The 16,926-nt window shown below is 42.6% G+C and overlaps 1 protein-coding gene across 3 annotated transcripts in view; it reads right to left on the reverse strand.

The window, feature by feature from the left end:
* The window catches only part of TBC1D8 (TBC1 domain family member 8), a 49,201-nt gene extending 32,996 nt beyond the window's left edge, over positions 1–16,205 (reverse strand). For 2 of the 3 annotated variants that reach the window (XM_050971460.1, XM_050971455.1), the window contains exons 1-2: positions 15,980–16,205; positions 2,026–2,181 (exon numbers count right to left, since the gene is read on the reverse strand). In XM_050971460.1, the coding sequence (XP_050827417.1) occupies positions 2,026–2,181; positions 15,980–16,106 (283 nt within the window). In that variant the 5' untranslated portion in view covers positions 16,107–16,205. The remainder of the gene's footprint in view (positions 1–2,025; positions 2,182–15,979) is intronic. The other variant, XM_030234338.2, reaches the window with a different exon arrangement.
* Positions 16,206–16,926: the final 721 nt, after the last annotated feature.

Genomic DNA, 16,926 nt, shown 5'->3' on the forward strand with positions numbered 1-16,926 from the left:
TGCCAGCTCTCCCCTGGACACCCATGTCAGGGTTTCACAGCTGCAATATTATTCACAAACAGCTTCTGCTCCATGGTTCTTTAGTTCTGTGCAGCTCTGGCAACTGTGTATGTTCTACCCAGGCAGCACACAAAACAGACCCCTCTGCTTTCCGCTCTATTACTATAAATCTCATTTTCTCAGGAATGAGCATCCATTCAGAAGAGCCAAAGAGAATTTTAGAAAACATTAATCATGTAAGTTTGTCTCAACAAAATCCTTAGCCATTCCAACCCAGCAAGTTTGTCATTTGTAGTTCTTTCAAAAAATAAAAAAAACAAAATCAAAAAACAAAATCAAGTTCTGTGTGCAGTAAGAGTGTGGGTGGGGCAAGGATCAGCCCCAGAAAGTAGTATTGCATATGTTCAAATAATCAAGAAGCCATAAAAGCTTTTCCAGTGAAAGCTACCTGGTTTCATCACAGGACTAACAGAGTGAAGCTCTTAAATTTCTCCATGAGAGGGCATTATTTAAATATAAAAAGGAGGGGAGGAGGGATAGAAAGCACAAAGCAATTGCAAAACAAAGAAAACCTAGCCAAAACAAAAATAGCCCAAATGGAATTTATACAAGCTTTTTTACACACACATCTGGCCCAGGGAAAAAATCCCAGTATTAATGGGGAACATGCAGAGGGATCTCTGCTGAACCAAGGAAAAACTGCTGGATGAGCATGTAGAGAGGAAAGGATTAGGGTGAATATATAAACTTATGACTCTTCCACTTAAAGGACTACTATGTCAAACACTATCAATGACATGTCAACATTTACATTACCTATTTCATGGCTTGATCTATATAAGAAAGAACAGAATAGGATAGCATATTTTCATTTGGAAGGGATCTACAACAACCACAGCGTGGGAAACGCTGGAAGGGACCACAATGGGTCATCAGGTTCAACCTCCCTGGTCAAGTAAGGTTATCCCAGAACACATTGCACAAGACTGTGTCCAAATGGCTCTTGGAAGCTCCCAGTAAGGGACACTCCACAACCACTCTGGACAATCTGTTTATTTAATAACAGGCCCACATTATTCTTTGTTTTCCTTTTGTTATTGATACATTTCAAGAAGCTCTTCTTGTCTTCCATGAAATCCTGGGAATCATCTAGTCCAACTGCCTGACCACTTCAGGACAGACCAAAAGCTGAAGTTATTAAGGACATTGTCCAAATGCCTCTTAAACACTGGCAGGTCTGCTGGGACATCAACCACCTCTCAGAAGGAATCCTGTTCCAGGATCTGGCCATCCTCTCATTAAAGAGATGCTTCCTAATGCTCCCCAGTCATAGCTTTAAACCATTCCCAAAATAAAACTGCTGTAAATTTCAGTGCTAGGATTTTTTTAGATGGGAGCAGAAGAGAAAAGAACAGTCCTACTACACACTGGCCAAGCAACAGTGGGATGAATGGAACTTCAGATGGCTTTTACTGGGTCATGGCAAGGTTGCAATTCATGTTAATTTCATGTTCCTGAAGATGAGCTTCACTTTCAGAAGTTGCAGAAACATTGCAAAAGGGATTAGTCCATAACAGATGAGGAATTTGACATTCTCTCCCTCTCCAGCAACTTTAGTTCCGAAATCTTCCAAATGTTCCAGTTATATTTTCATTATAGCAAAGTGTGTGAAGATATTTCACAGTAAGCAAGTGAAGGACCAGGCTGGTGAAAGCCTAGACTGAGTAGCTTCTTGCTGTAAGGGATGATCACTACTGTAGGAAAAGATATGCACAGGAGCAGAACCACACTACCCTGCAACAGAGAAAATGAAAGCAGCAAACCACCCTCAGCTAAACAAGTTTTCCATTGAAACTTAATGTTCCTAGGCAACACTTTTTCAGCGATTTTAACCAGAGGTTATTTTGGTTGTTAAACAAGCTTTCCACACACACACACAACTAGCTGGGGTTACCTTGAGCTTCCTGGACATGCAGACACTGACCATGCTCAGAATCAGTTTGGGGTTTTCCGTCTGTGACTCACCAATAGCTATGGCCCAGTAAACTTCTGATCCATTCAATAACTCACCACATGCAATGGCAGAGTAAACCTGAGAGCCTGGAACTTGGAGTAAAATTCGAAATGGAGCAACGCGGGCATTAGAGTCTAACACAGCATCCAGGGCACCAACCAAGCGACCTGCAAATTAAAAAGGGGGAAAAAAGGATTAATGCCAGCTCTCACTTCTGTAGCCTGCAAGCTGTTTCACATTTACAGCCATAAAACTAAAATACAGAATGTAACAATAACAATTTCTCCCCAGTTTATGTTCTAATTTACAGGTGCTCAGAATGCAAAAGGCAAACCAGATTAGAAGATCAAAAGCATAAAGAATTCTCTGTGTTTCTGGTTTTGCCTCATATATATGAATATAACCACAGAACTGAAGTGGAAAGATCTGAGGGCATCTTAAGAAGTTACTGTTCCAGCCCTGCTCTGAAGTTGGATAAATACACCTATGCTGTAAGTGGTGTTTGTCTAACCTGTTCTTCAAAACCCGCCACAATCAAGATGCAACAATTTCTCCAGGTAGCCTCTTTCACTATTTTTATTAAATATTCTTACAGAAAAAAAAAAATCAAACAAAAAACCAAACCAACCAACAAAACAAAAATGACAAAAACCAACCAAACAAAACCAAACAAAACACAAAACAAAACCAAACAAAAACCCTAACAAACAACCCTACCCTAAACAAACAAGTCAACTACCACAGCCTTAAACTTTCTTGCTGGAAATTAATCTTGTTCCCTGGAGCATGCAGAGTAATTGGCCACAGGTACTTCTGATACTAATGTTAAACATAATGAAAAATTAACATCATGGTTTCCCACCCTTTAATGATTTCTCTATTTCTAAAGAAATCCAAATCACCTCATCTATTCCTTAGGGGTCATGTTTTTCAAACAGCTCACTGCTCTTGAACTTACACCGGAATCTCTCCAGCTTATCTTTAAGAAAGACACTCTCAACTGGACCTGATGCTCACTGCTACTGAAGTCTCAGCCACTAGCAGAACGGAAGATCACCACTTGTATCTTGCATACCTACCACTGTATCCAAGAAAGCTTGCAGCAGTATTCCACTGCAAATCACCACTTGATTTTAGTATAGACAAATTAATTTTGAAGAGCTGCAGCAATTGCTGACCCCAAAAAAGACTTCCCGGTCTGAAGGACACCTGGAGTTCCTGGAGTTTTTTGCTACCCATTCCCCTGAGCAGGTAAAACCAAGCTATCCATGAAAAAGTTATCTGAATGCCACGATTTTCATATGCAAGCTGGCATATTAAAGTAACTCAGAAGTGGTTTACAGTGCTTACAAATAGCAATTCAGGGCAGCTTTCTATTCAGTTTTCCTGTGCATTCTGCAGAGACACAATCTCCTAAGGAGAGGGATGGCAGAGAGTGAGGAACAGCTTTACCACGTATGTTTTATCCCTAGAGTATCTAGGAAGTTTTCTGCAATACTTTTTTTCGCTTTGCACATGTAACTTTTTAAACCTGTTGTATTTTAGTTTCTTCACCATTAACCCAACACAAAAGGAACTAATCTCCATCTCCAAAAGGTTTGCCAGCCCTTGGCACCACATGCTGTTTTAAATATGGCATTCTCCAGTCCATCACCCAAGTGATTAATGGAAATAATAGAGACCTACAAAGTCCTAATTGCCTTCTCACTTGGGTAACAAATGACAGCTAATTAATTTGAGTATAACATAACCAAACAGCATTTGAAGCACTTTCTGGTCTAGAAGCTGTAAGAAGCTCATATGGAACAGCATCAATAACCTGAGAGCAAAGAAAATTACATTAAATACTTCTTCCTTGCACACACACAAAACATCAATGATGCTTTCAAAGCCAAGCAGAAGTTGGAAGCAATATGTTTTAAAACTGTACAGTTAAACATTCTTCAACAGCAGTTTGCTTCTCACTTAAATACGTCACCAGATATTACACCTATCTATTTAAAATGGAGATCTGAATTTGCAGACTGATGACATGTAAAATATCTGAAATTGCTACATGCTCTCCTGTAACTACAAGAAAAAAGCATAAAAACTTATCCTAGTATAAAAGGTAGCAAATGAGCTGCACTAACAGAAAACAGTATGAAGAAAACTTTAGTGTGCAGTCTTCAAAACAGTAGGATTAAAGCCAGTAAGAGAGCATCAAATGATGCAGAGAACAAAAATAGGGTTTAACTTTCAAATTTCAGAAGAATTGGCCTAGGAGAAAGATTCTTTTTCATTTCACTAAAGTCATAGAAAAATGTCAACTAACAGCAAGTGCTACCAAAATCCCTAGAGAATTCTTAATGAAAATCTGATTTGTGATATATCTTTTTTTCCTTTCAGAAACCATGAAAAAAAACAACACATGAAAGCACAGAAGTAGCTGCAAAGTTTTGCTTTACTAATTCTTAGCCTGTGCAAAATTAATTCCTTTTTCTCTTCCTGAATAACAGACCAGAAAACCCAATTCCTCTTCTCACTGTTTACTTCTGCTTACAATTTCCATTTTGCTTACAAACTATTAAAAAGAAACCCATTCCTCCTTCAACTGTACAAAGAAATAATTATCTCCCTTTTCTAAACTACCCATAGCTAAAATATTAACTCAGGATGACAAAGAGTAGCCAGAACTAAGACAGAAAGGGAAGAAAAAGAGCGTGGCCATCAGGACACCTGCCAGAATAAAGCCCAGGTGACCTAGCCACTCTATGAGTGCTTTGCAAGGGAACAGCAACTCCACACATGAATCCTCAGCCATCCACAGGGTGTCCTGTCCTGTCCTGTCCCACCTCTGCCAGGAGAGGCTGCAGTGGGGTCATAAGGGGAGCAAAGGAAAATAAGGAACAAGTACTGCTTAAGTTGAGCAAGCACAAAGAGTGGGTCCCATCCCTGTGTTTGGGGACTCCTTTATTTTTTGGTTGAGAGACTGACAGAGGTAGAGAACAGGGAAAAGAGATTACTAAGAGTGCATTTGCAGAGGCATGAAAAGGATTCAATACTAATGTATTCACCCTGGCCAATATGATAATTTACTTGAAACTGTGGTAGCAAGAAAATTACAAAAACTAGAGGCAAATTTTATTCCAGTGTAAGTTGCCTCATAATTCATTCGGGGTAACTTTTGCATCATAACATTGAAAAACAACCAACCTAAAGATCCCTGAGTGAAGAAACAAACAACAGTACACAGATGTTGAAACCTATACTATGAAAAATACCCAGCTTGTGAGCTAACTTCTTCCTCATAACATGTCCAAACAGTTGGTTCCATGGAAGGGTCTCTTATAAAACAGAATCTGTTTAAAAAACAGAAAGGTATCTGGCTAGCAAGATAAATTACATTAAGAGCCTCTGGCTCACATATTGATGCATCAGCCTGCCTTCAGTCAGGGTGATACAGACCTCTTCCACATCATAGATGTAAGTGAAACCATTTATAATTCAGGACAGCAAAAAATGAAAAGGAAACAGAAGCAGAAGAGGAAAAGAGAACTGCTACCCTGGTTTTCTTCACAAAACTATCTTTTCCTTTTTTTTTTTTTTTTTACCCTATATGAGACAAGATTTTTGGGAGGAACTTAAAATTCAGAGTAGCTCTTCCCCTTTAATGAGCCACTTCACCAACTTCTTGCCCGTTTTCTGACCTCCCAAGACACAGAAATATTGCAGGAAAAGCAATTAACCATACAGTCACTGTATTATGGAAAGCTGCAGACATTGGTTTACCAAAGCCTTTCACGAAAGACACTGACAGAACATTGCAGGTTCCTCAAAAGGTGCAAGTTTCTTCATGCAGAAGGAATATTTTTAGGGCAAAGTTCATATGCAATATCTGGTGTAATATGCATACTTTTGACACATATGGAGAAGAAGACAGGAGAAGTGGAAAGACACTTTTCTGAAATTATACGCTTCTCAATAAATCTAAACACTTTAGCAGGAAGCTGGATTTCAGACAGAGGCAACATCTATCTATATTTTTCAGAAGCATATTTACAAAACATATCTGAAAAACTCACTAGAAATCCCATGCTTTACATAGTAGTTTTTATTTCACTGAAACATCTACTTTCATGCATATTTGGTTGTTTGAGTAAAGAAAGAAAGAAAGAAAACTGGATACCTTCAAGTATCAAATGTATGTGCATACTCTGGATACAATACAAGAAATAAATTTAAGTATAAAATTAGCAAGAAGCAATTTCAAATTCTACAATTCTACATGTAGGTACTGTCTCTCCTTTACAGAGGTCCACCTGTAACCAAATAGAACACAAAAAGGACATCAGGAACTATGAAGTTGCTGAGCATTTCTTCACACACATACAAAAAATTAATCAAGGATATTTCTATAAGGATCAGGTTCTCAAATGAACTATCAAAAGTGAATTCTTCATCTTTAAAGATATGGTTCCATCCCCCACTTAAAGATAAAAGATTGCATTAGAATTTCTCCTGTGTCATGTTCATAACTAATCTAGGAAAAGGAACATGTTTACAGTAAGTTAACTTTACACCAACTTCTATTAAATGTTCCATATCTTTCAAAGTAAAGAATGCAGGCTCCTTTTCCGAATCACTGTTAATCATCTATGTGGGATTTCTAAAATTGTTTTAAACTTCCAGCACATGGGGCAGAGGGTGAGTAAAGCTGAACTCCAACTAGAAACTCAAACTGAAAAACTATCTGTTATTTCCATCTTTTATGACAATATTTAAGAGGCAGTCCAAAAAACCCTCTACATACAGCAAGATGATTTCTACCTACCTCCATCATATATCAAAGGCCTTAAAGGGAAATTTTTGAGAACTACTCAAAAATGAGGTGGCCACTTCAGCAGCTAAACCATGCTGCAAGGCAGAGGGACTTAGGAGTCTGGGACTAATAAGTTAATAAAACCCACCCAAAACAAAAAGGGAAAAGGCCAAAACTGGTGGTTGGTTTGTTTGTTTGTTTTGGGGGGAAGGGGGCACTGGGGGAAGAGGGACAGGGAGAAGAAAAAAAAGGAGATTTAAATCTAAGTGACAAGGAAGCCTGCGGTGTCTCAACACTCAGCATTGTTACCCTTTCAGTTCTCCTTGGTTTTTAAGTAAGACACTTAGTCATCACAGCCAGGATCTTTTGATTAACATGAACTCATCCATCCATTACAAAGTGGGGGGTGAAAGCCAACGTAGTTCCAAGAAGCAATTACATGTGGTACCTGCAATTGGTCAGTAAGAAATTCTGATGGCACTTTTAAGATCTGGAGAACAGAGGGTTAGATGCACAGAGGCACCTGATCCCACACAGCCCTGAACTTCCCAAATCAAGCACTTACACCTACTCTACCAAAAGGAAAGGGGTGACAGAGAAGAGAGAGTCCAGCCTGCATCTCCAGCATCCTGGGGAACACCTTTAGTCACTGTACAAACAAATTGATTGCTGCAGAAGTTTGAAGCAGAGAGAAAACTGTCCTTTCACTCTCCTAAGTCTACTTTGAAACAAATAAAAAAAAATAAATAAATTGAGATTTCCACTGCACCTGAGACCAGCTCAGCTGGACAAATGCGCAACAATGCCTGACTGAAGAGTATCTGCCAAATCTAGCCATTCCAAGAAAACGGGCACAAGACCACCACCATACAAGGACCCAAACCAGATTGCCAAGATGCTCAGCAACTCCAAAGCTGAGGTTTCTCTCAGGTGCAGGAACCCGGCGCTTCCAAAGTCAAGAAAATTATGGCACCACATGGTCTCTAGGGACTGCAGTGGCTGATCTGCAGGGACATGAAAAAGAGTGGTGGTTACACTCACTCATATCATGCCAAAGCCATGTTTTAAGTACTCATAACCTCTTTTTTCAGTCAGACTAGGTTATTTTTGTAAGACAAAACCAGCAAGTTGGGGTATTTACAATTACAATCACAGAGCAGCATTGCTGCAGTGCAAAACCATGAAGAAAAAGGCATGCCTTCGAATTCATCCTTAGGAGCTCACTGCTGCTTGCTACATCTGCTCCACCAGAGAAAGATGGGGGAAGAAAGAAAAATAAGCCCAGCTGTCTGAAAAAAGCTGTACTCTTACTGGAAAGGAGAAAGCTCTTCCAGGAAGTGGAAAGAGCTAACAGTACAGGCTGCTTCCCAGTGGCTGCAGTTTTACAAGGAGAGTTAATAGCTTGAAGAATCACCCTAAGCTGTTTAGGCATGTGAATTGGGAGAAAAGAACAAATCAAACAATTCACATGATCATAAAAATAAAGGTGGAGTTTTTTTTAAGGACAGTGAAATTGAACAGCTTCAATAAAGCAGAATTAATCTTGGCTTTTTGAGGCAGAGAAGCACTTCATACCCTGAATCCTAATTACACTTCTCCACATAGCTTCCTCCATCCCGCAATGATTTGCAAACAATTAGTGTCTCAGAAGAGCCATGGTGAGCAGCAATTAGCCATGCTAGGGGAGGCAAGCAAACTGCCTGAAGGAACAGCCCACCACCAGGCAGAACACAGGGAGGGACACATGGATGTACCCATTCCCTACCCCTGCCATCCCTGGGATCCAGCTGGAACAGAAAGCTGCTTTTCACACCAACCAGGATAAGCTCAGCCGGGCCAAAGGGCACTCCTGGGACAGCACCAAATAGCACAGATTGCTTGCCTGGCTCTGTAAGGCATCTCAGAAGCTCACCCTGGAACCAATGTCCTTGCTGAGAGAGGGATGGAAGGACCATGAAGCTGATTCTCATCAGGCCTCAACCACCCCACCACGCAGGAACCCTAACTTGTGACCATGACCCCAAGGGTGGCCCAAGGCAAGACCCAGGGCTGACATGCAATGAGGACCACTGCAGTCTCTATCCTCACCTCCTATAGCCCACCCAGAGAGTGCCAGGCCCTGGGCATTACAGGCTAAGGTGGAAGCTTTGGAGCTGCACCAAGGTAGGATACAACCCAGGGCAGTGGTCATGAAGCTACTGTTGGCCAGTGGTGGCCCCCAGCATAAATGAGTGGGGACATCTCTAGATCTTTCATATCATTTGATTTCTCTAAAAGTTCAGAAATCAGGTTGTTGATTTCACTCAGGCCACCCTAAAATCCATGTTTTTGATGGATAATAACACCATCAGTTATGCAAAGCTGCTAATAACAACAGCTTAATGAAACCACACTGTCTTTGTTGAATTCAGCAAAATTGTATAAACAGGTTTTGATCCAGTACAGTACCATTCAAAAGTATTTATTACACTTCTACCACCAGAAAAAAAAAGAGTTGCAAAACTTATTTGGGTAAGTACATAAGAAAAAGGATGAAGGAGGACTCCTGCAACGGTTGTAGGAAGGCTCTGTTTCCCCTGAAACGATAAGGGCTCACCACACTGAAAGATAAGCACAGACAACATTAGATTTCAGCATAAAGACCTAATGCTCCAAGTATTTATTCACCCAGGAAAATACCCAACATCCAAGCCCTTGCATTACTTCTAGCACAGACCTTGCCAGATCAAACACTGCCACTGGGTAAATTGGTTTCTGTTGAATTGGGACTTTTTTCAAACTGGTACGTAGAAACAAATTGTAACAAAACACTTAATAATTATGGCTAGGTCCCAGTGCTCTGGGGGGAAGGTGGACATGAGATATGTGGGGAGTTCATGCATTTCCCTGTGGGGTCTGGTGTCCCATCATCCCCATGATTCCCCTATCCCTGGATGTGATGCTAAGTGCTTGTGTCAGACCCACAAATGCAGAGGGAGAGACCACACAGGAGGAAGAAGTGAGATGAATTATGAACTGTCTCTCTTGGAATAGTGGAAATGCCATCCCCACCCTGGAGCACTGATTATTTCTCCCCAGCACAGCTTCCCCAAGGGCTGTTTCCCCAGGTGGGCATGCTGCCATGGCAAAGCACTCACAGCTGCTTATCTCAGTCCTCTCCCATCAGTCCAGTTCAAGCCAAGCCTATTTTTATAACCTTGAAGGCTGCTGAGCCAAATGCTTTGGTTCTCATGTTACAAGTAAAAATACCTGAAACTGTTTTGCACCTGAAAATGGACAAGAAGATGGGATATATCAGTTGCTGCTGCAGCCCTGTAAATTATTCAGACATGCACCAGTACTCGGAGGAATATAAAAAAATATCGTTTTTGGTAGATGCTGTAAATAATGCTGAATAGACCAAACTAGTGCTACATTAACTCACCCATCACTGACATGTTCATTTATTTTATAGGGAAGAGATTTTTTCCTACAAGGGTGGTGAGACACTGAATCAGTCTGCCAAGAGAAAGTGTGGATGCCCTATGCTGGAAGTATTGAAGGCCAGGCTGGACAGGGCTCTGAGCAACCTGCTCTAGTGGGAGCAGTCCCTGCCCTTGGCAGGGGGGCTGGAACTAGATGGTCTTTAAGGTCCTTCCAGCCCAATTCATTCTAGATTTTCCTGCCTTTTTCTGTGCCATTTGGCCTCCACACCATGAAAACAAAAAGCCGCTGTAGGTGTTTACTGGATTAGTCTTGCACAAGGTAGTGGTCAAGTCCCTGTGTAGACACAACCCAGCCCCTCCTTTTCCAAGCATATGTACTTCCTCACCTTTAATTCTGGCACTTAACACACTGGTAACCCTTCAACACAAGCACCTGCATTTCACCTTAGCCATCTCAGCACCACAGTAGTGCTCAGGAGCAGGTAACTCACCCCAGAAAGGCAAACAGAGGGGGCCAGAGGGGCACACACAGCTCAGGGGGCTCTGAGGTCGGGAATTGGGGTGCCCAGCATTGCAGGTAGTAGCTTCGCACCCTGCTCCTATCCTTCCTTCCAGATCATGCCTCTAGGCCAAACACTGTAACAGAGAAGCCATCCTCTTGGGAAAGCACTTTAAAGTATTCATTCTCCTTAAAAAAATGTTACAGTAAAATAAAGAGAGGAAAAAAAGGAAAAAAAGCTTGCTGATCTGAATTCCAGTTGTGGGCAAGGCTAGATAATGTTTTGACAAGAGTCCAAGCTTTCAATAAAGTATGCATATTTCTCCTTTTCCTGTGCAAGGCTTCAGAGAGCTCTTCCTTAAGGAAACAAAACCATGAATACTGACAGTAACCACTACCAATATCCTCTATTAACATCAGTATTGTGGCATCTTCCTCTCCTCAAACAGCTTAATTTAAAATGAAAGTGTACTGTTGGGTTTGGGGTTTTTTTTCATTTGTGCTCAGATTGAGACTGACTTATTTTGGTATCCTGAACATATATTAAGACAAAAAAGTAACAGTTTTCTGAAAATTGTATTGGGATAGGCCTTTTAATATGATTCTATTTGATAATGAATAATTATTATATTTTTGATAATTAATACTGATTATGATAATTGATAATGAGTAATTCATTTAATATGAAAGGCTACTCATTTTACCTTTTACATCTCCAGAAAGTAAAAAAAAAAAAAAAATACTATGGGGATTCTTATTTGCATTCCCTACTAAAAATCCAAGTCTTCAGGTATTTTGGACCCTCTTCTGCTACAATGTAATGAACGGGGGCAATCTAGATGAATTCCCCATCTGAGCTGCAGGAATCTTCATCCACTGTGGTCCTCCTGCTGCCTTTCCCAGAAATAGACTCCATTATGAAATTATTTACTTCAGACCTTGGGAAATGGGCAGGGTCACTAAAAGCTGAGCTATTGACAATGATTACAGGACTGCTTGGACAGTAGAGTATGAAAGAGCAGCAAAAGATCTTCTAATTTTTCATTTCCAGGAAAATTTTCCAGAGCTTATCAGTAACCATTTCTCTAAATGCCTTATAAAAACTAACACCCAAGCAAAGGGAAAATAAGGAAGAAAGCTCTTATCACACAGACTAGTCAGTTCTCCACTCACAACCAAGAGGTACCTGGTAGATGAGTTCAAAAACTATTGCCCTGCAAAAAAATTATTTAAAAGAAAAAACTAAATCCTAAGATGGAGCTTGGAAATGTATTTACCATGCCTACCCCATTTATATTTATTAAATCAATAATTAGGTTTAGAGTCATATACAGAAGATGCTTTTTTCTGCCAGTCTATTATATTTAAAGTTGTGAACCAAAAAGCTTTGTAAGAGCTGAAAAATAAATTAATTTCCTTTTAAAATATTAGTCCTCTGCAAGTTTCAAATGATGCAAAACTATATCCACCTTGAAAGGTGCCCTAAGCTGAAAATGAAAGCTACAAGTGTAGAGAAAAATATCATCGCTAAATTAAAATCATGGGTAAAACAAGAACAAAACATATTTTTATTGATCTACTTCAAGCAAGAAGTTAAAGAAGCACTGTATCTCAACCAGACAAAAAGCTGCTTGAAACAAGAGTTCATTTTAAGGTCTTATTTAACCTTATTTATAAAGGGAAAGATTCACAAGTGTTGCTAAGTGGGTTTTTATATGCTAAGAGTGTGCAATGTGAAGTACTGTATAAACAAAAACTTCAACACTAGTTGCTTGGGAAGAGTGAAAGACTACCCTCACTCCAGCACTCGTGATAAAATCCTTCCCAACATATCCCAGAACAAGCAGTTTTGCTGTCAAAATGCAGAAAGCTAATCAAAGAGGAAGGTACATGAAGGTTTCAATATCTCTTCCTAAAAATTAAAGTAGTGATTAATCTAAAGGCTAAACCATCTTGCAGTATTTACCACAAGGCATTTGACAGTAATTTTTACTACTGCCATATCAAGTTTATAATTAATATGTAACCTCAGAACCAAAGACATCAGTAAGTATTAAATCAAACTTTGATCTGAATCATGGCTACATCACAAATCTTTTCCTGTAGAGATCACTACAGTGCTCTTCTATTAGGCAAAGAAAACCCCAAAATTAATAGATATTGATGAGTTAAATAATTGTTTAAATCTATAACTTAAAATTAGTCATTAGTTAAAAAATTACAATTCAGATTTTTGAAGTACCTCTAAACATTTTCGATTTTCTTATTTAGTCTCTGACCAGCAGAGCTGTCAAGAAGAGATCCAGGTAAAGGAGCAAGTTAAACATTTACTTGAAAAAGCATATCCCTAAGGAAGACAAAAACCAGAATGAGACTGGTCAAGTAATGAAGAGTTAAATACAACCCCCATCATTGTTTGTACCCTCTGCTGGCAAGCCCAGTGTGCACTAGGGAACTGCCCTAGGACACAAATTAAATAACAGTGGGAAATAGAGTCTCTCACTCACAAACATCTGCTCAGCGTCTGACAAAAACACAGTACACAAAGAAACACAGATATGGGGGGAAAAGCACTTTTGTGCAAGAGACCATCTTTAGTGCATTCTTCAGGAATTAAATCCACATAAAACACACCCCCCAGCTGTGCTAACTTACTCTTACCTAATAGTTAAAATGCCCTGGTAAGAACAAAGAAGCGTCCTAGAAGAAAGAGGCAGGCAAATATGAGAATTGGGCCATAAAACAGATGTCCTCACACAGGTTCAGTGCAAATACCATGCTGCGGCAACATGCACAAGGGCAACTCAGGCATCACACCCTTCCACCCTGCTGAAAGCAAATTATGTCACAGGGGGTCAGCTGCTCCATCTACACTTGTATGTAATCTAACATTCTCAGAGTTTTGTTCTGGTGATCCTACATAGGTCTAACACAGCCTCAAGATATGCAGCCTCCTCCTCCCTGCAGGAGCTGAGATTCTCTTCAGCCTCCTGCTCCCTGCAGGAGCTGAGATTCTCTTCTGCTGCAGCACCTATCTCATGTACCGAATCTTCACATCTTTGAAACTTCTTCCTTTTCATAAAATGTAACTGCAATTGGCCAGGAATCAAGGTATTAAAGGGAAAACAGATTTGGATATTGTTCTCACTTAAGCTTTGCTTCCCCAGTAAAACAAACAAAAACTTCTAGCTTTTGGCTTTACCACTTGGTAAACCATACTCTGAAATGTGGCAGAGCTTTATTTACTGCCCTTCTGCCAGCTTGGAAAAGACAGGTACTAATTAAGTGTCTCTATAGTCATATAAAGCAAGAAGCAGGAGCTAAGTTTTGCACTGAAAGCAAACACACACCAGCAAAGCCTTGCTGTTTCTCAGCACTCATCTCCATTTCCTTCACTGCAAGTAAAAACTGGGGAAAAAATTACACTGTCTAACCCCAGCCATATCTAATGCTCTGTAACTCCTGCATTTTGGTTTTAGGATTCAAATTCTTAAGCCCTTTTAAATACAAACGTTTCCAAATGGTTTAAGAGACTATCAAAATCTACAGTTCCCTTGGAAAATGTGCAAGACAGGAGTGGCTTTCCTTTGCCAGCCAAAAGAGATTTGAGCAAGCCTGTGCACTGTAGATTCAGCAAAATGATTCACCTGAAACTTGACCAGAGAGAAAAGCAGTTTGTTTGGTTTAAGCCTGCAAATTTCTGTAGTGAAAGCTCAGGCATAAGGCAATAACATTCGTAAAACTGAACCTCATGATTGTCCTGGACCTAAATCAAGCAGCTGTAAACGGCTATTTTTAACTCTGAAAATTAATCCACATCGTCTTTACTGTCACAAAAGAGCAGCTTGACTTCCAAACAGGCGGGCAGAAGAAAATAGGAGGTTAAGTGTTTTAACTCGCTGGCAAAACTTCCATTTCATTAGTGATACATTGACAGCACGCAATCTACCAAGCCACTGTTCAAGTTTTGTGCACTTTATGGACAGGTAGGATAAGATCCAAGTAAAAAAGGCAACAATGCAGAAAGCAGTATTATCAAATGGCAAGGGTCAGCAGTTCAGGAAAAAAAGGTTTTAATAAAATAAATACCGAATGTGGTAATGCAGCTTCTTAAACTCCACAGAAAATATTGATTTTGAAAATACTTGACAATTCTTTCAAATATATAAGCTACCATTAAAACTTCTCACTTTAAAATATTCAAAACAGCCTCGGTTGCTTTTCAGTAAGAACTACACTGTTAAACGATATTAATTCTCCAAAGCACTGTTTATTTTAATTCAGTTGCTGCTGTCTTTGAACCAAAAGTTTGGCCCAATTTCCCTACGTTACAACGTCAGTGCAGCCTAACACATCATTCTCGCTGGAGTTATTCAAGGATCCACACTGTTGCGAGGGTAGAGCGTGATCCTTCTGCGTGCATATCCTTCACTACACGTATCTGGAGTGCCACATGGATATAACATGCCCGATCTACAGCCACCATAACCCGTAGCAGAATTCATGCAAAAAATAAGACAGAAAACACTTTACCACAACAGTGAATTCACAACCCTCGCCCCTTTACCACAATTGTGAATTCACAACCCTCGCCCCGTAATGTCATGTATCGTCCAAAAGCCAGGAGTCCTACGTGTACTTAATATAGCTCTCGTTATAGGAAGTGGAGGCGAGCCGCAGGTCGCGGACGGTCCCGGAGGGGCACGGGTATCCCATCCCACTGTGTGCCCCTGGCATCCCTGCACCTCTCAGCGCCGGCCCCAGGGACCTCCGCAGCGTCCCGCGGGCTGCAGCCCCGGGCGGCTCTCCCCAGCTGCATCCTCGGGCCACGGACACCGGCTCCGCTCCTCCTGAGGGGCTCCGCGCCCGCCCTCAGTCACGCCGAGAAACCCATCGCGAGGGGAGAGCGGGGAAGTAACAATAAAAGTGGCTTCGGCGGTGCCCAAGGCTACAGAAACGCGAAGCTGCTCCCCAGGCAGCTCGAGGGGAGCCGGGGCGGCCCCCACCTCCCGGCCGGCGGCCGCCTCCGCACCGCCCTTGGCGGGGGGCCCGCGGAGCCCCCGCTATCGCCGAGCCGGGCCACCCGTGCACGGCCCGAACAAAGAGGCCGCTCCCGCTTCCCGCAGCCCGACCCGCCGGCGGGTGCCCCGGCGCGGCCAAGTTCCCGTGGGGCAGACGCAGAGGGGATCAGCCATCCGGCCCGGCCCGGCGCCCCGCCGACCCCCCGCGCCAGCAGGTACCCGTGAAGCGGCCGCCACCGTCTCCGTGGCCCCGACGCCGCTGCAGGATGAAGTAGCCGCTGCTCTTCTGCGTGACCCACAGCTTGAGGGCGTTCTTCAGCAGCACCTCCTCGGGCTTCAGCCACATCTTCCCCCGGCTCGAAGTCCCGCTGTGTCCCCCCTCCGAGCCCGCCTGCCCCGCACGGCACCGCACCCGGCCGCCCGGGTCACATCGCCCCCCGCGGGCTGCGCGGCGCCGGCCCCGGCTCCCTCGGCGCGGGCCCGGCCGCCGGGGAGGGGCCGGGGGAGGAGCCCGGGCACGGGCCGCCCTTCCCGCGGAGCCGGGGGCTTTGTGCGGCGGGGCTGTGCTGCTCTGTACCGTCGGAGGGGACGGCGAGGCGCTGCGGCCGGAGGGAGAGGGAGCGGAGGGGAGGACCAGGTTCGCCCTTTCGGGAGTCGCGTGGCGTCCCGAGCCCCACATAGAGCCCACTGAGGCTGCCGCCGTACCCCGGGGTCCTGGAGGATGCCCTGACGCCGGGACCGCAGCCGAGCGTCTCCCGCTGTGTTTTACAGCGGCTGGCTCCGTCCCCGCACCCCCGGCATGTGCCCCGCAGGTCCCCGCCGCGGAGCCGTCAGCAGTGCGGGAAGGAAAGGGTGTCCTGGGCTTGGAGAGAGCTTGGGGGGATGGGGGTGTCTCTGCCTTCCTATTTCCTTCTAGATCTAAGCCTAAAGCGCGAACCCGCAGCTGCTTTGGTATTTAAAGGCCGATGCTTGAAACCTCGTATCGCAAAGGAAAAGTCAGAATCTTAATTTTGCAGTTCGGTCTTTTTTCTCATTTTAAGAAATAATCCGTCGTTGCTTGCGGTTGATCTATTGACAGGACCGTTTGTGAACCGGCACAAATGGTTACTGCTGCAGCGCATTATGTTTGTAAACCTCTGACACTGTATTTTACATTTTTATTAGCA

The sequence above is a fragment of the Serinus canaria genome, chromosome 1, assembly GCF_022539315.1.
Source record: "Serinus canaria isolate serCan28SL12 chromosome 1, serCan2020, whole genome shotgun sequence".
NCBI lineage: Eukaryota > Metazoa > Chordata > Aves > Passeriformes > Fringillidae > Serinus > Serinus canaria.